Source organism: Centropristis striata, chromosome 21, assembly GCF_030273125.1.
Source record: "Centropristis striata isolate RG_2023a ecotype Rhode Island chromosome 21, C.striata_1.0, whole genome shotgun sequence".
In the NCBI taxonomy this organism is placed as follows: Eukaryota; Metazoa; Chordata; class Actinopteri; order Perciformes; family Serranidae; genus Centropristis; species Centropristis striata.
The window spans coordinates 23675569-23691352 of NC_081537.1; the positions used below are offsets into that span (position 1 = coordinate 23675569).

General features: G+C 37.3%; 1 protein-coding gene across 1 annotated transcript in view; it reads right to left on the bottom strand.

Moving 5' to 3' along the window:
• Window positions 1-13826, bottom strand: part of sema4gb (sema domain, immunoglobulin domain (Ig), transmembrane domain (TM) and short cytoplasmic domain, (semaphorin) 4Gb) — a 61852-nt gene extending 48026 nt beyond the window's left edge. The window contains exons 1-2 of the mRNA XM_059324420.1: window positions 13365-13826; window positions 4613-4892 (exon numbers count right to left, since the gene is read on the bottom strand). Of these exons, the coding sequence (XP_059180403.1) occupies window positions 4613-4757 (145 nt within the window). The 5' untranslated portion in view covers window positions 4758-4892; window positions 13365-13826. The remainder of the gene's footprint in view (window positions 1-4612; window positions 4893-13364) is intronic.
• Window positions 13827-15784: the final 1958 nt, after the last annotated feature.

Here is a 15784-nt window from a genome sequence, read left to right on the forward strand (position 1 = left end):
CTGCATTACTTCAGGTCTGGTGGCAGAGGCAGAGAGGGAAACCTCCCAGCGGAGAACAGCAGAGTTCAGAACAAAGTCAAGCATTAATCTCACTTCAGCACCGTCTCACAAACACGAGTCGACTCGTCAAATCTGCCTATTAAAGCTAATTGGATTCCTGAAATGCTATAATATCATATCGCTATTTTTCTCTCCCTATTATACAGAATGGATCCCACACAGTTTCCAATTCCCTTAATATAACGAGACAGTTTACTGATAAACACGCAACTTTTTGATGTATAAACACCTCGTCTGGTGGAAAGTAACTATTTACATATGTTGGCGTTTAGATGTTCAGTTCCTCTACAAATGGCGCCAGAAGTAGCTGCAATGGCTCATCCAGGGGGAGAATAACCACAATTATGACAGAGGTCATAGTCACATAGTCAAAAAAAAGTACATGTCCAAAAATATCAAAATGACACATATTAGAGTTTGTCCAAAACTCTATAGTAAAGTTTTAAAAATGCCATAGAAAAGCACATTGATCATCGTAATAGTATGGTATCTCCAAAAATATCCAGAAAACACCATATTAACGTATGTCCAGATATTGAAAAAATATGAGTATACTATATGAGTACAGTATCTTGAAAAAAGATTGATTGAAATGAGTTGATCATGTTCATAGGTGAGATTACAGTTGAGAAAAAGAAGGATTTTTTCTTTTATGAAGTTTTTTAACTCGTGGCATGGTAAGCTGCGTTATTCGATTGTTTAGCTGCTTGAAGGCAAACATATCAGCATCCCAATCGATTTGAGATGTATTTTATGTATATTTTATTTGATCTTTGTCAATTTTTTTTAGTTCTTTTATTTTGAAAGGACTTACTTTCCTTGATTGCTTTATATCTGTGAATGCACATACTTATAACTGTATATTTGTTTTATATAAATGGAAAAACAGCATGGACACTATATGCATAATCTTTTTGGTTTAAAAAAAAAAATGCAAATAAGACACAGAATCACCTCATAAAGTTCATATGGCAAACATGTAAAGAAAAGCTGCCTTTTCACACAACCAGCAGAACTCACAATAACATTCATGTGGTCATATTTGGTCATGCATTTACTTTTCCTTTCTTGAACTCTGGTTTGGTCTCCACCAACTCCTGCTCCTGAAGACCCATGATACTGAAACAAAACAGTAAAGTTACAGGACTTGTAACCAAAACAAAGAGCTGAAAGATGCTAAAACGCTCCGTAGAGCTGCAGAGAACTGTCACAGTGACCCCTTTTCACACCACACACAGTCATTTGATGCATTAAATATTGATTAATGCAGCTTTCTCTAATGGAAGAAAACACTTACGACTACGACTGAGAAGTTTATCTCTAAATGTAACCGTTGCAAAGCTCTGACACTCTGCAGGAAGCTTTCTTTAGAGGGCTTTCTGTTCTTAGAGATTTCTTTCTGAAAGCACATAAAGTCGTCTTGTGTCATTTTCCTTGTGAGAAACCTGACTCCCCCTGTTACAGCATGTCCTCGTACTCCCACTCATGCAGGCCATCTGTAAAGCATACTGTAAATTAATGAGCGGCCCCCTCACCCCGGCCCAGAAACATCATATAAATCCTCCCACGGAGGTGGTGACACCCACATGCAGCATCCATCCTACATATCCATATTCAATCCTGCCCACGGAGGCAGACGTGTCTTCTTTATGAGGCGCAGCTCTCCACCCCCCCAAACAAAAAGAAGTGACATGTGTCCACACAGGGGAGGTGACAGCTGGTGCAGATTTTACATGATGTGACTAAATGCATGCCCAAATTCACCCTCTCCTCTCCCCACCCACACACACACACAATCAGCACACGTGCACATGCAGACCCACAAGGGGGTCTGACGAAACGCATGCTGACACACATGCACACCCTGCACTCTCACATGCACTCCCCCGATGCTTGGAAAGTAGGTCAAGGACAACTTTCTACGAGGGCAAAGAGAGAAAAATAAAATCTGCGACGAGGGACTGACTGCGGCCGCGGCACAGAAAGAAAAGCGACTATGTATGATTTATAATGTGAGATAGTCAGAGTCAGAGATGTGTAAATAAATAGCCGGGGGCTTGACAATTTGGGGCACGCTTTCAGAATACACAAAGAGCTCTGTATATGATGCACTTAGAAATCACTTAATGAGGCTTAATGAATCATACGTGCTGCCCCATCTAATGATCTCTTCTGAGTTAATCGAGTTTGTCCTTTTCATTTGGTTGATAAATAAGCTGATATTAGTAATCACTTCACTGCTGTCAGCTCCCATTGGTTGGGGGAAACAGCTCTACAACATCAGTATGTTCAGTATTTGTGTATTTCTAAGTGCTGGCACGAATACTTTCTGCAAAATATTCTCTGCAGCACAACAAATCAGTCCATTGTGAAGCAAAACTTGGACCTTGAAGGAGGAATAATAACTGGATTTCCTCTCTCTCTCTCTCCAGCAAACTGCAAATAAAATATTGCACATGAAGCTGCAGCAAATGCTCCTCCTCTGTCATGTTCTCTCTAAGTGATTGTGATTCAGAACGTCAAGCTGCATATCCTGCCATCTCCAAAGCATCATCTCATACTGCAACACTCTCAACAGCTCTTATGACATTGCACCGGAGAGCTCCGCTGGCAATCGAGCCGGGCCCTGTTCACTCCACCCGTCCTCTAATAATACTCGTCCTCAGAGGACTGAGGAGGAGAGGAGGAGAGGAGGAGAGGGGTGGAGGTAAGTGCACAGCCTTCGGATCAGTCTGCCAGAGCCGGAGTTCCCTTCTCGCTGCAGCTGCAGTGGTAGCCTCTGCCGCAGTGATGAGGGGCGAGAGAGGAGAGAGGGAGGGTGAGAAAGGTGAGCTGGTGGGTAAGGTAAGAGGAGGAAGGTGCTGATGGTGTGTGCAAACATCCCCCCTTGTGCCAAAACACACCTACTCAGCAGTATTTTCTGCACGGGCACTAATCAGGTCCACTGTGCTCAGGTCTCCTTTTATGAGGACTTCTTCTTGTCTATTGTTTCATTAGAAGTGTTTGCTGAGCCGTGTGATCTAGGACAGGGCTTGAGAGAGGCGATTAATAACTCTGAGCATGAAGGAGCTGTCTTCAGGGCCAACTTCCAAAAACTGGGCCATTTCTTTAACAAGGAAGGGAGGGAGGGAGGCGCCGGAGCGGCATCAAATAAGGACAGTGAGGTGAGTGTTTAGTGCATCTAGAACAGGTCTGACACTGTGCCTTCCCTCCGCTCCACACATCAGTATCAATGCATTTCATCAGCACTATTTATATTCTCTGCCTTCCTTTTATTTTGGGACTAATTATGTTGCAATGTTTTGCAACTACAGTTCCCATAATGCTTTGGAAGATGTAAACAGAACGTGTAATACATTTGTTTACATTTTTGCGAACTGACAGCATTAAAAGTATGCAGAATAATCCAATAGCAAGTTCAGTTTGCAACACAGCTGTTAGAAGTGCAACGTGCAAGACATGACCAGATTTAAAATTTTCTGCAAATGAAATAACATTATCAGAATGTGAAGAAGTAACAGTTCTGACTGAGAGATAGCTACTGATATCAGCAGCTAACCAGTGAGCCTCGGCCCATCCTGGCTTGTTATATCATCTGTGCCTCCGGGGGCAATAGTGAGTCACTGTAGAGGACGACGTAGAAGACACAGCTACACTTTTAGCTCTACAGCAGTTTTACACGTAAAAAGAACTAGCTTTAGAGCTTTAGAACTAAAATTGAGACTTACACCCAAAATATCTATCTTCATACTTGCAAAGATTACTTGTTCGACAAAGACAATGCAAGAGTGAGCAGAAGCAAGGCAGGCGAGCTGGGATCCAGAAGAGGCTAAGAGCTGTCCCACAGAAATCTTTCTCTCTCTTTCAACAAGCTGGACAACTTGAGACGTGGGGTTACTAACCACCACACAGATACCTGGTGATAATCTACCATGCAGACTCCACACACCCAACTCTGCCTTGCATCCATCTGTGACTCCTCTCTGCTGGTCTGTTGGTCTCTGTGCACTCCACTGAGAGCTAGACTCATCCACTGTGACAGTCTCTTAAACACAGAACCGCAGTTCGAGTGTAGGACTTTATTTTAGCTTGGAATATATGCATATTTGAGGACATTCATCCACAATTATGAACATTGTCATCGCTAGACTTAGTAAATCATGCAATTCTTGCACAAGGTGAATTGCTGCTCCCTATTTTTTGTGCATGTGGTCAGGAATTACACTTTGACAACTATCACTGGATTAATACTGAAGAAAACTTAAAAACATAAAGATTCTCAGGCAAGTTATGGGGTTATACGGATTGGGTTTTTCTGTGATCTCGAAGCAGATTTGTGGATGTTAATTCATGTTGGACACCGGAGATCGTCAGTAAGTCACACTGAACCTAGAAGTATGTGTTTCAAAACTCAGTCAGCCAAACTACAATAACTAACTTCTCTTTGTTTTTACAACACCAACCTGCATGTTTATCTTTCAGCTCAGACAGTATCTCTGCCTCAAGTCTTAACTCGCCTCAGTCTGAGAACTGAACAGTTTCTGCTCCTCACCTTTGGAGAAGATGGTGGTCCTGGGAGTGACGTCCAGGTCCAGGGACGGGCTGAAGGGGAAGGCCCACAGCTGTGAGAGCCTGGCCAGCAGCATCAGGAGCAGGAGCAGGGGCAGCAGGGGCTGCACTGATCTCTGGTCCCCCATGTTTAACACACAGATCCGGGTGCAAGCACAGCCTCGATTGCACTCAGTTTATTGGAGGCACAAAATCTCAGCGTGGGTAGTGTGTGTCTTCAGGCTCAGCAGCGAGCAGATGCAGACTCTTTGATTATCCTCCAGCTGAGAGAGAGAAAAACAAAATGTTTAACTAAAAGAAAAATCATCCAGCGTACCAAACCAGAGGCTGTTATTGCTGAGATCAATTAAAAACAAAATGAACATTTGCAGAAGAAAACCGTCTATCACCTGAGGGAGACACTGTACTTATTAGAATTATTCAAACTTCTTGTGTTGAAGTAATTGATGGAAGAACTTAAGTAGAAGTGTCAATAAAACAGTGCAAACATGTTCTATTATGAGTAAAAGTGCAGGAGAATTATCAGCAGGGTGTACCTAAAGAATCACAAACTGATATATTATATATATGTGACATTTTGGGTTGTTAATAATAAAAATAATGCAATGTGGAAGCAGCATTTCAGTAGCAGATGGTTGCTACACCGTCACAAGGTGGGCCTGAAGGCTCATGAGATGATTAATGTGGAAGTAAAGGAGGAAAACAAAGTGTTGCTACACATTTTCACTTATTTTTTAGACTTTTCTTTAATCTGAGCTTTTTTGGATGTAGCTACATGTAATATAAACTCTGCAGCAGTGATGGAAGAAGAATTACCACACTGCAGAATTACTCCACCACAAGTTAATGTCCTGCATTGAAAACCTTACTGAAGTAAAAGCACAAAAGTATCAGCATCAAAATGTACTTAAAGTATCAAAAGTGGACCCACTAAGATTGTTAAATATATTCCTAATATATAACTGTATTATAATTTTTGATGCATTTATGTAAGCAGCATTTTACTGCTGTCCAGGTAGGACACATTTTAACTACTTAATATCCTTTTATGTGGTAATAATTTTAAATAGATCATATTTTTTCATGTGAAATCTCGACCTGAAGTTGGCAGCTAAATGTAGTGGAGTAAAAAGTACAATACTTGCCTCTAAAATGTAGTGAAGTAAAGTTTCAAGTCACATAATGTGGAAATATTCAAGTAATAAGCAAGTACCTCAAAATTGCACTAAAAGAAACCCAAAAACGGGTCATTCAAACTTGAGGTTTTTGCTCATCAGGATTTATTTTACAACAAAAGGCTGTAACTACAGGTACATTTGTTTGGACATATATAATGATAACAACAAAACTAGCTCATAAGAGTTTAATTTAAGAGCTGATATCCAAAACATTTCCATGGTTTTCTTGATAATGGTTGGTTATTGTACATTTTTTCAATTTTTGTTGTACCTTTAGTTGTACCAGGCATTAAAATTAACAAGAAATTGAAGAAAACAAGGGTGGTCTAATCATTTTTTCCATGACTGCATATGACAGAAAATAAGGCAAAGCACAATAGGTGTCCTATAACGTTTTAATGCATTAGTTAGTGGGGAAAAAAAACCTCTCTCAACTCTTTCAGAGACGGTTAAACTTCATCCTCTGATCTGCCCTTGATTTTCCTAACAGAAACAGACACCAATAATGTAGCTCATCCATGATGGGTGTGATAAACTTTACTGATGAGATGCTTTGCATAAACTTTACAGCCTGAGCAGAAAGTTAGAGTCTGATATGCACCGTCACTCTCAGTGAACGGTGCCGTTACATAAAAGACCTTTTCAAAAAGTTTTCCTAGATTTAAATAATGCGCCCCTGTGATGTGAAATTGCAACACACGACTCCATCTCTTAATTAGCTGTGTGCACACTGGAGCAGCATGACGGATAATCTACAGATTAGGCCCCTTGCCATCAGCACAATCTCCGCCTGGCTGCCCGCTCTCTGGCTCTGTCACTGATCAAAGGGTCAACAGTGTGAATCCCGCTCCGCTGCATGGTGACACCGGAGAATTCCCAGTTTAATCTCCACGGCTGCTGCTGCTAATCACTCGCAGGAGGAAGAAAAGCGAGGCTCGTGACCTATCTGCTAGCAGTTTTGGGTGCTTTAGCTTTGAAACCAACCTATAAGATGACAAAGTGAGAAGGGAAGGAGGTAAAGATGGTTCAGGGATCCCGTCACCCTGCGTATATCCAGAACTATAGCTTAAATTGTCTTAAAGTCCTGGCATGTAATCTTCATGCTTTTGCTGCACAAAACCATTGCTGTGTCACCTAACTCATCTTGAAAATGTCTTTCGAGCCTGCTTCTTGAAGTTAAAGTCGTGAAGAACTGAATTTGCATTTAGGTTTGTTAACTTGGCATGAATGAGCTGAGATTCAAGATGAAAAAAACATTTTTCTCACTTTATAATGGAAACTTCTCTTCAGTTGGGGCTCAAATACAGCACAAAATAACACTAGAACACAAACAATCCCATGAATAAATATGAGCAGGTGTCCAAAGCTGCATTAAAAAGTAGTGACAGTCTTAAGTTTAAAATAGATGTTTCAGTGGGAATAGTGGAAGATTTTTTGTAATTTCTCTTCTTGGCCAGAGGCTCTGAAGCAGCTGCCTGATGGGAATAAAGGAAAGGAGCACTGAAGGGTCCTGAAGAAGTCTGCCTTTCTTTTTCCTCGAGAGTTGGGTTTGAGTGGAGCTGGTGATTGTGGCTGCACGCTTGATGATTCTTATTTATTTATCATAGTATATTTCAGATATACAGACTGTGAGAAGCACTTGAAAGCACCACTTACTGACTGAACTCTTGATTTGTTTCATACTTTTTTAAGGACTGACTTCCACGACTACAGTCTGTCCAATTCCTTCTTCCCTGCAAAAAATATCAATATATTTGATGATGGAAATCAACTACAATGTCACAGAATAGAGGAGACTCTTCATTACAAGATTGCACTAATGCAGTACTCAAATTAGCTCCAGGCTGGGCAATTAACCAAATCTTATTTTCAATTACGGCTGATGAAAGCTTAAAGATAATGAAAACAAAATAATTTAGATACAATAATTATTGTGCCACATTCTGTTTTGCAGTCAATGTTGTAGCAGTACACTGAAACATTTAATTTATTTTGCTCTTATTTATTTTTCATTTTTTATTTATTAACTATATGTTCATTGATTGTTATTCAAATTATTTGTATTTTTATAGTATTTATTTAAATATATTTATATTTACATATAATAATATATTTATTTATAATAATAAATATATATATATATCATTTTATAATAAAAATTATCATAAAAAATAAATTTATAATTATTATTATTTATAGTAAAATAAAATATTAAAAATAATTTAAAAAATCTATTTTATAAATTATATAGTTTTTTAGTTGCAGTTGCAGAAAATCCATGGTTTAGAAAAAAAGTTTATTTAAGCTCAATAAATACATGAAGTTTCCAAAGTCAATTGGTAATCTTAATAAATAATTGTTTTCTCAATATTAACCAAATTAATGTATGATGTTTGCCATAACTGATCAACCCTAGTATTAGCATTGCACTGATACAACATTGGAGATGGTAAACTAATTTCTTTTTAACCCCAGATTTCTTTTTTTCAAACTTCAAACCACCACTACAATCTTTTCCCTTTCCCCTGTTTCTCTTTATTCTACTTCACTTCCTCCTTCGCTGTTGTAATAATAACTACGGCCACTAGAGGGTCAGCACCTGACAATAAACGCTAATTTAACAGTCCAGTTAAAGGGGTTTTATATCCTTTGTAGCTTTGCAGTGGCATTTATTATGTATTCAGATCGAAATGTGTATGTTTTAACATCAAAACGATATTTTCATACACATTTCAAAAACTTTTTCCGTGTGACCTGACGTAGGTTTCTGGATGATGACTTTGCAAAATATACCTTTATATATCTTTATCTTGAGCCAGTGTGTATTACTGACAGTGGTCAGTACGTGAATTCTGCTCCAACACCACCAACCCAAATCTATAAGGTTAAATAAATGCTAATAAGGCTTATATAATTATGATAATGTGATAACATTCAAACTGAGTGGTTTTATGAGAACCTCCAAAGAGCGCTGACTCAAATGACATCAGCTGAGCAGAGCAACACTGAAAGACACTGTCAGCGCCTCTAATAACCACCATTTCCCCAAAACTGTGTCAAAATCGAGGCCAGCAGAAGAAACCAGGCGAGCGGGCGTGCTGGTGAAGAGCCTTTGCTGTGGTTTTGTCAGCTGCTGCCCTCATGAAACACAAAGCAAACACACACCAGTGTTTCAACACATCTGCTTTGGCGTTGTGTACACTGTATGCTGCGGTGTGGGAGCTGGCGAGGACGTTGACAACGTGGTGTTGCCTCACTGATGAAAGCACGGACGCTCCAGGAGGGGAAGGTAAACACATCTGCCTTGGCAGTGGCACGGCCGGTGCGTCATGCATGATGGGAAACAAGAGGAATCGAACAAAACAGCAGGCGTCGTCTGATTCACCTTTTACTTAGCAACAACTGTCAGTCTCTCCCAGTGTATTGATCCATGGAGCTGCAGTTTGCAACAGATGTGCTCGATAATTTTTAGCCTAATTTTTTCGCTTATTGTCTCTGCCCTCTGGTGCTCATCAAACATCATGAAATGAACTTGCCGACAGAATATGAAAAGGCGTGCAGAGTATGATTAAACTGTTTTCCAAAATGAGCATGATTTGCAAACACTTAGTGACATTTCTGCAGAAAAAGGAAGTAAAGCAGGTGAGTTTTTCTTGTATTTCCTTTCAACTGATGCCACTTAAAATGCCAAACTTACAGTGGCACTTTTGATTACTTTTGTGCTAAAGAAACCACAAAAACTGGATAAATATATTCTATTAGGGAGATTATGAATGCTATACTTGAATGCTGCATTTATACAATTTCTTCTTTTTTTCTGTCTTTATCCAAAGCCGTTGGGAGTTGGCATCCAGCTGAACCATAAATGGGATTACTCACACATTAAAGGAAGAATGAGTGGGTTCACCCCGTGGGCCTCATTTACTGTGACGTGGAGAAATCTAAAGACAAATCTTCTCAGAGGAGCATGAAATTATGATTGTGTCGCAAATAATCTGCCTTTTCATATGCTGAATATATATATAGGGATGTACTAATAAATATCTAGAGCTGAACATTGTGCCAACATAATCAAAAATAGGAATATATCTTGATTTCCGGGGGCTCAAACAGATATATATACACAGAGAATTTCAACATTAAAATAGCATTGTCCTCTGCTGTGTGCATGCACTATTATTAAATGTATCCACTACATGATATGTGATGACAGATCATCTCACTCTCTTTGTCTTTCCTGAGGTCAAAACATAACATGGAGCACTCATCAGAGCCATTTCTGTCAACATATATGATGGAATAACAGTCATTTTGATTAAAATATCTAAAAAAGTCCATCTATGACTGATTTTGTCTTTAAATGCATAGGTTCTCCTCCATTACTCTTCTCTACTTGATAATAAAAAGCTCTTTTCAGCCTCCATTTACAATCTAATTTACACATATTCTCGTATTCGTGGTTTAATTGCCACATATTGCAACGTGTAAATTGATCTGCCAGGAAATTTTCAGCCTTGTAAATAATATAAACTCCTTTCTGCACTTATCCCACAAGCCCACTTGAATCAGAGAGACTGGAGAGATGAGATTACCACTTCAGTCGTCCGTGCTGCTCTCTAATAAGGCTCTGGTTTACGTGGAAAGATTGGCTTTATAATTTGTAAGTATATAAATCAATGACTTATACTCTGTATATCAGTTATCAGCCTGTCAAATCAGTTGTTATCAGCCTCTTATATATGGTTAGAAAATGTCTGATCCACCAGCTCGTCATTAAATGGCCAGTCACAGTTTTGTTAGGTTTAAGCATCAAAACACTTGCTTGAGTATAGGAAAAAGAAGCCGCTCCTTATACTACTTTACTTCCTCCATCGCTCCTGTAATAATTACTACAGCCACTAGGGGTCAGCACCCTACAATAAATGTTAATATAACAGCCCGCTTAATGGGCGGCTCCATTATTTTTATTTGCTTTTTTGAGGATTTTATATACTTCTACAGCCTTGCAGTCATGTTTCTTATGTATTCAAATCCAATTATTCATGTTTTAGCTTCAACATACGTTATGTGCAGAAGGTCTTTACCATACCATTAAATGTCCAGTCTCAGTTTTGGTAGATTTAGGCACTAAAAATATGTGCTTTAGTACAGGAAATAGAAAGTTTGAGGAGCTACCCACCACTACAACCTTTCTCCTTGCACGGACGATGCTGCTCTTTATACTACTTCACTTCCTCCTACACTCCTGTAATAATTGCTACGGCCACTAGGGATCAGCATCTAATAAAAACATTAATATAGCAGCCTGGTAAAAGGGTGGCTCCATTATTTATTCATTTTTTAGGTTTTTGTATACTTCTGTAACTTTGCAGTTGTATTCCTTATATATTCCAATCCAAATATTCATGTTTTGGTCGAAATATGTATGTAGTTATTACACCATTAAATGGTCAGTCTCAGTTTTGTTAGATTAAGGCGCCAAAAATGCATGTTTAAGTATAGGAAAAAGAAAATACATGGTTAGGCTCAGTACAAAAAAGTTTGAGAAAGCATCCACCACTAAAATCTTTCCCCTTGCACAGACGCTGTTGCTCTCACTTCCTCCTTCACTCCTGTCATAATTACTACAGCCACTAGGGGTCAGCACCTGACAATAAACGCTAATTTAACAATCCAGTTGAAGTGTTTTTTGAGGTTTTTATATCGTTTGTAGCTTTGCAGTGGCATTTATTATGTATTCAAATCCAGATATTCACATTTTGGTCAAAATACGTATGTTTTAACATCAAAACACTATTTTCCAAACCCATTCTAAAAACTTTTTCTGTGTGACCTGACGTAGGTTTCTGGACGATGACATTGCAAAATATATATCTTTATCCATAGCCAGTGTGTACAACGGTCAGTATGTTAGTTCTGATCCAACACCACCAACCCACATCTATGAGGCTAATAAATGCTAATAATGCTTTTTTATGAGAAACAACTTCTCGTTTTCCAGGTTGTGGCTGATGTTTATGTGACTCTTTAACTCATGAAAACCCCTCCAGTGGACTGTTTGACCTCTGACCTTCTGCAAAGTGTGCTGCAGGGCATCTGAACAACAATTAATTTATGAACAACTTGTTCATATTTCCCACTGCAGACCTGATGGATCACTAAGAACCACTTAGAACTGACTTATTAACATTTAAACAGTAGTTGCAGAAGATTTTTCTGCTTTTCTTACTGGAAGGTGAGAAATGTTTGACCCCTTTATCAATCACTCAATAACAGGAAACATGTGTTTGAGTAAACTAAATTAAAACATTTGAGAAATGTTTTTAAATTTGAGGGAAGTATTGAATTTTTCTAAACATTTCTGATTTAATCTGACAGTACAGTAAAGTTACCTTTAAAATAAATATTTTAAATTGCCTATTTGATCAATATATAGAATATGTTGTATATTAATTTTTTTTTTCTTAAATTAGCTCCACTTTGACCTACAACAACACTGAAAAATACAGTAATAAGCAGTAGTCTATACACTCTGAAAAGGCCATTATATAGAATAGGTATAGTCAGTATTAATAATAGTTTTAATAATAATTTAATCGTTTTTCATGTTTAAGTAGATTTTGTTGATAATTCACTGTAAAATCTTAACAGATTAGTTTAGTTTATGTACCGGCTTGTAAAGTTTACTTAAAATTGAGTTGTTTTTACTTAATTTTGTGTGCAACTTAAAAATGGAAAGTCGAATTAACTTGTTCTTTCTTAGTGTACTTCTACTCAAGTAACATTTTGTAATGGAACATTTCTAAACAAAATTTAACTTCTGCCACTACTACTCAGTAGCCACAGAGATTATTAAAGGCTCAGATATGACTAGTAAATAATTAATTAACCAAAAAGTAAAAAACAGCTTTTCATCCCTTTAATAAGTGCTACTTATTAAAAAGATACACTTGATGAATCTAGGTTATTTACAGCTTGCAGCTGTCTCATTCCTATCCAATCCAAGCTCAGACCACCTGCCAATTTTAGAAGTTTAACTCACTTTTTAAAAAGATACTACCCAGTAACTGCCAATCTTTCTCCTCTTCCCACCTGCTCTTATCACGCTTATATGCACCTCTACTTCTTCCAAGAGTACGATATGAACACAGCCTAAAAAATCAGTTAAAAAAGCAACATAGTATGCATAATATTCTATCATATCTACGTTTAGGCTATGAGAAGCCCCAGGACCTTCCTAATGGATCCGGTGATACAAAAGCACTTCTGCACTTACCCTAACAGTAACTGATCACTATATTTACTCAACATGAATATGGCTTTAGGCAATAACGTGCTTATGTGGTCTGCTTGCAGCCCGCGCCCGCTATGAACGCGCAAACATCCACCCATGTGCACCTGTCCGACCTGGACTGCAGCACCGCACACTTTAATCACCTGAGCACACATGCATGGATACACAGAGAGTGTGTGCGCAGGAAACAAAGTGACGGAAACGTGTTAAATGAAGGGAACAGTAGAAAAGAACAGAGTAGAAGCGGTAAAAAACGGACTCACCTGCTCTTGTTTCCCAGAGACCACAAATATCCTCTGAGTCGTCCTTTCCGCGGCGAAACACCGAGCTGCTCTGCTGCTGCTGCTGCTGCAGTTACCCAACGCTCACACACACACACACACACACACACACACATACATACACACACACACACACACACAACTAGCCTGCCCCCACCCCCTGACACACACACACACACACACACACACTGGATTCACAGCCCATATAAGTCGATCTGCCTGATGTTTTGACCACAGTTTCCTCATGTTTCCTTCACTTCCCCTTGTTTCGATCCATAAAGAAATTGAAAGACATATTTTTTGACTATTTTGCTTTTAATTTGAAGTATAGCTTTAAGGTTTTAATCGTTGGTTATTATTAGGTGTTTACGATACGATATATTGATTATTTAGACAATTATATAATATTTGCTGATATCACAAAGACTGTAAAATATAATTTGACTGTTTTGTTGAACTTGTTCCAGATATTTAAATGATTTAAGGGAAAGAATGTAAAGGTGGAATTTTCAAAATAAAAATGATGTATCAATATTTTCACTTTAATCGATACAGTTACAGTTATTTTTATCCCTGGTATTTATTTTATTTTTTTATTTTAAACATTCGAATACTTTTTTGTATTATTTGTCTTTCGTTTTTTTCAGTTTTGTCCTGTGAGGCACTTTGGGTTGAAAATCTATGTCAATAAAGACGAGTTGAACTGAGTTTTGGGTTACTTTTACTATTGTAATTTTTAAAATGAAACAACAGATTGAATGGGAATATGTTTTAAATATATTGTGGTATGATTATCATAAATTACAGGTTTATAATATTCTTTAAAGACAAGGTACTTGTGTTTTAAATACCTTTAACTCACTGTTGCTGCTGCCTGTCCTGACCTGAACACTCACTGATGCTTTAATAATAAAAGTTAGATTTAAAAAATAGTACCCAGGTGGACAAAACTAATTTACAACAATGTCATGATATTTTACAGTTAGAATATAACAACAGCAACATTTTTCTTTTTACTTTACTAAACGTTATATTTATTTTTATTGCTTGAAAAAACTCTTCTTTTTTCTTTTTTTCTTTTTTTTACATTTGGACTTTCTAATGAGTCCTCCAGTCTGTAAATATTAAGTCTGATGGTGTCCATGTGATGTGTGACTGCCCCCTGCTGGTGAAAAGATGGAAAGACAACAATTCAAGGTACTTCTCAGGGAATTATTAATATTATTCATTTATAGAATATAGTTTTTTTTGGACAGTGTTTTAAATTACATTTGCCACAAACAAGTTTGTATCTATATATTTCAATATAATTCAAAAATTGTTACAAATAGGATAATTCCTATTTCTTTCTGAAAGCACAATATCTTTTCTTATGTTGGTTCTCCCCTCCTTTTTTCGTTTTTTGACATTTAAAAGCAGAGAGAGCTACATGAGTACAAGAATTTAGATGCTTTTCCAGAGCTCTTTACGATCTATTTAAAAATCATTACACATGTTTATAAATTAAACCAGATAAAAGTATATTAACTACGACAGTAGAAATGTTGCTTACATAAATGCATCGATAATAATATAAAATAGTAATCCATTAACAGTGGGAGTGGGGTCATTCTGCATAATGAGTACATTTTGATTCTTTTGTACTATTGCTGCAGTAAGTTTTGAATGCAGGACTTTTAAGTGTAGTGGAGTAATCTCACAGTGTGATATTATTATGTGTACTTAAGTAAGGGATCTGAATATTTTTTTTCAAACAACAAGTACTGAATTTGTGTTTCTTTGTAGAATTCATATAGATGATTGAAATAATAATTACAGGGCCAAAAAATTTTTTTTTTCAGTGTATATAAATTCTACAAAGAAATATGAAATTCAGTGCTTTTACTTTAAAATAGCAGTTTTTCATGTCGTGCATTACTTAGTGATTGTTTGTTATTATTTGTCCTCAGTTTTGTATGTAAATTGAATCATTCATTCCAAGTAATATTTACTAAACCAGTTGATTGGCTTAATTAGTTGATATTTCCAAGTAAAATGTAATTGAGGGGACATCAGTCCATCTATTTATTGAAAACACACATGTTTTATTTACAATAATAACTTTATTTATATATATGATATGTAGACAGGCTGAGAAAGCCAGTTGAAAATGCAATCATAGGAGCTTTCACAGTGTGCCATTTATGTTTCTAGACCATTTTTTAAAATGTGAATGTTCTTTCTACAATGAAAACTATTACTATTTTTAATTTTTATGCAAATAGACTGTTTTTCAGTTTTATTATTTATTATTTTTTCTGCTGTTTTTGTGTGTATAAATGGTTAAAATATGGTACATTTCCAAAGACAGACGTGTATTTTGTTTGTATTTGCGGTTCCTGGCAGCTTTATACTTTGTTAAT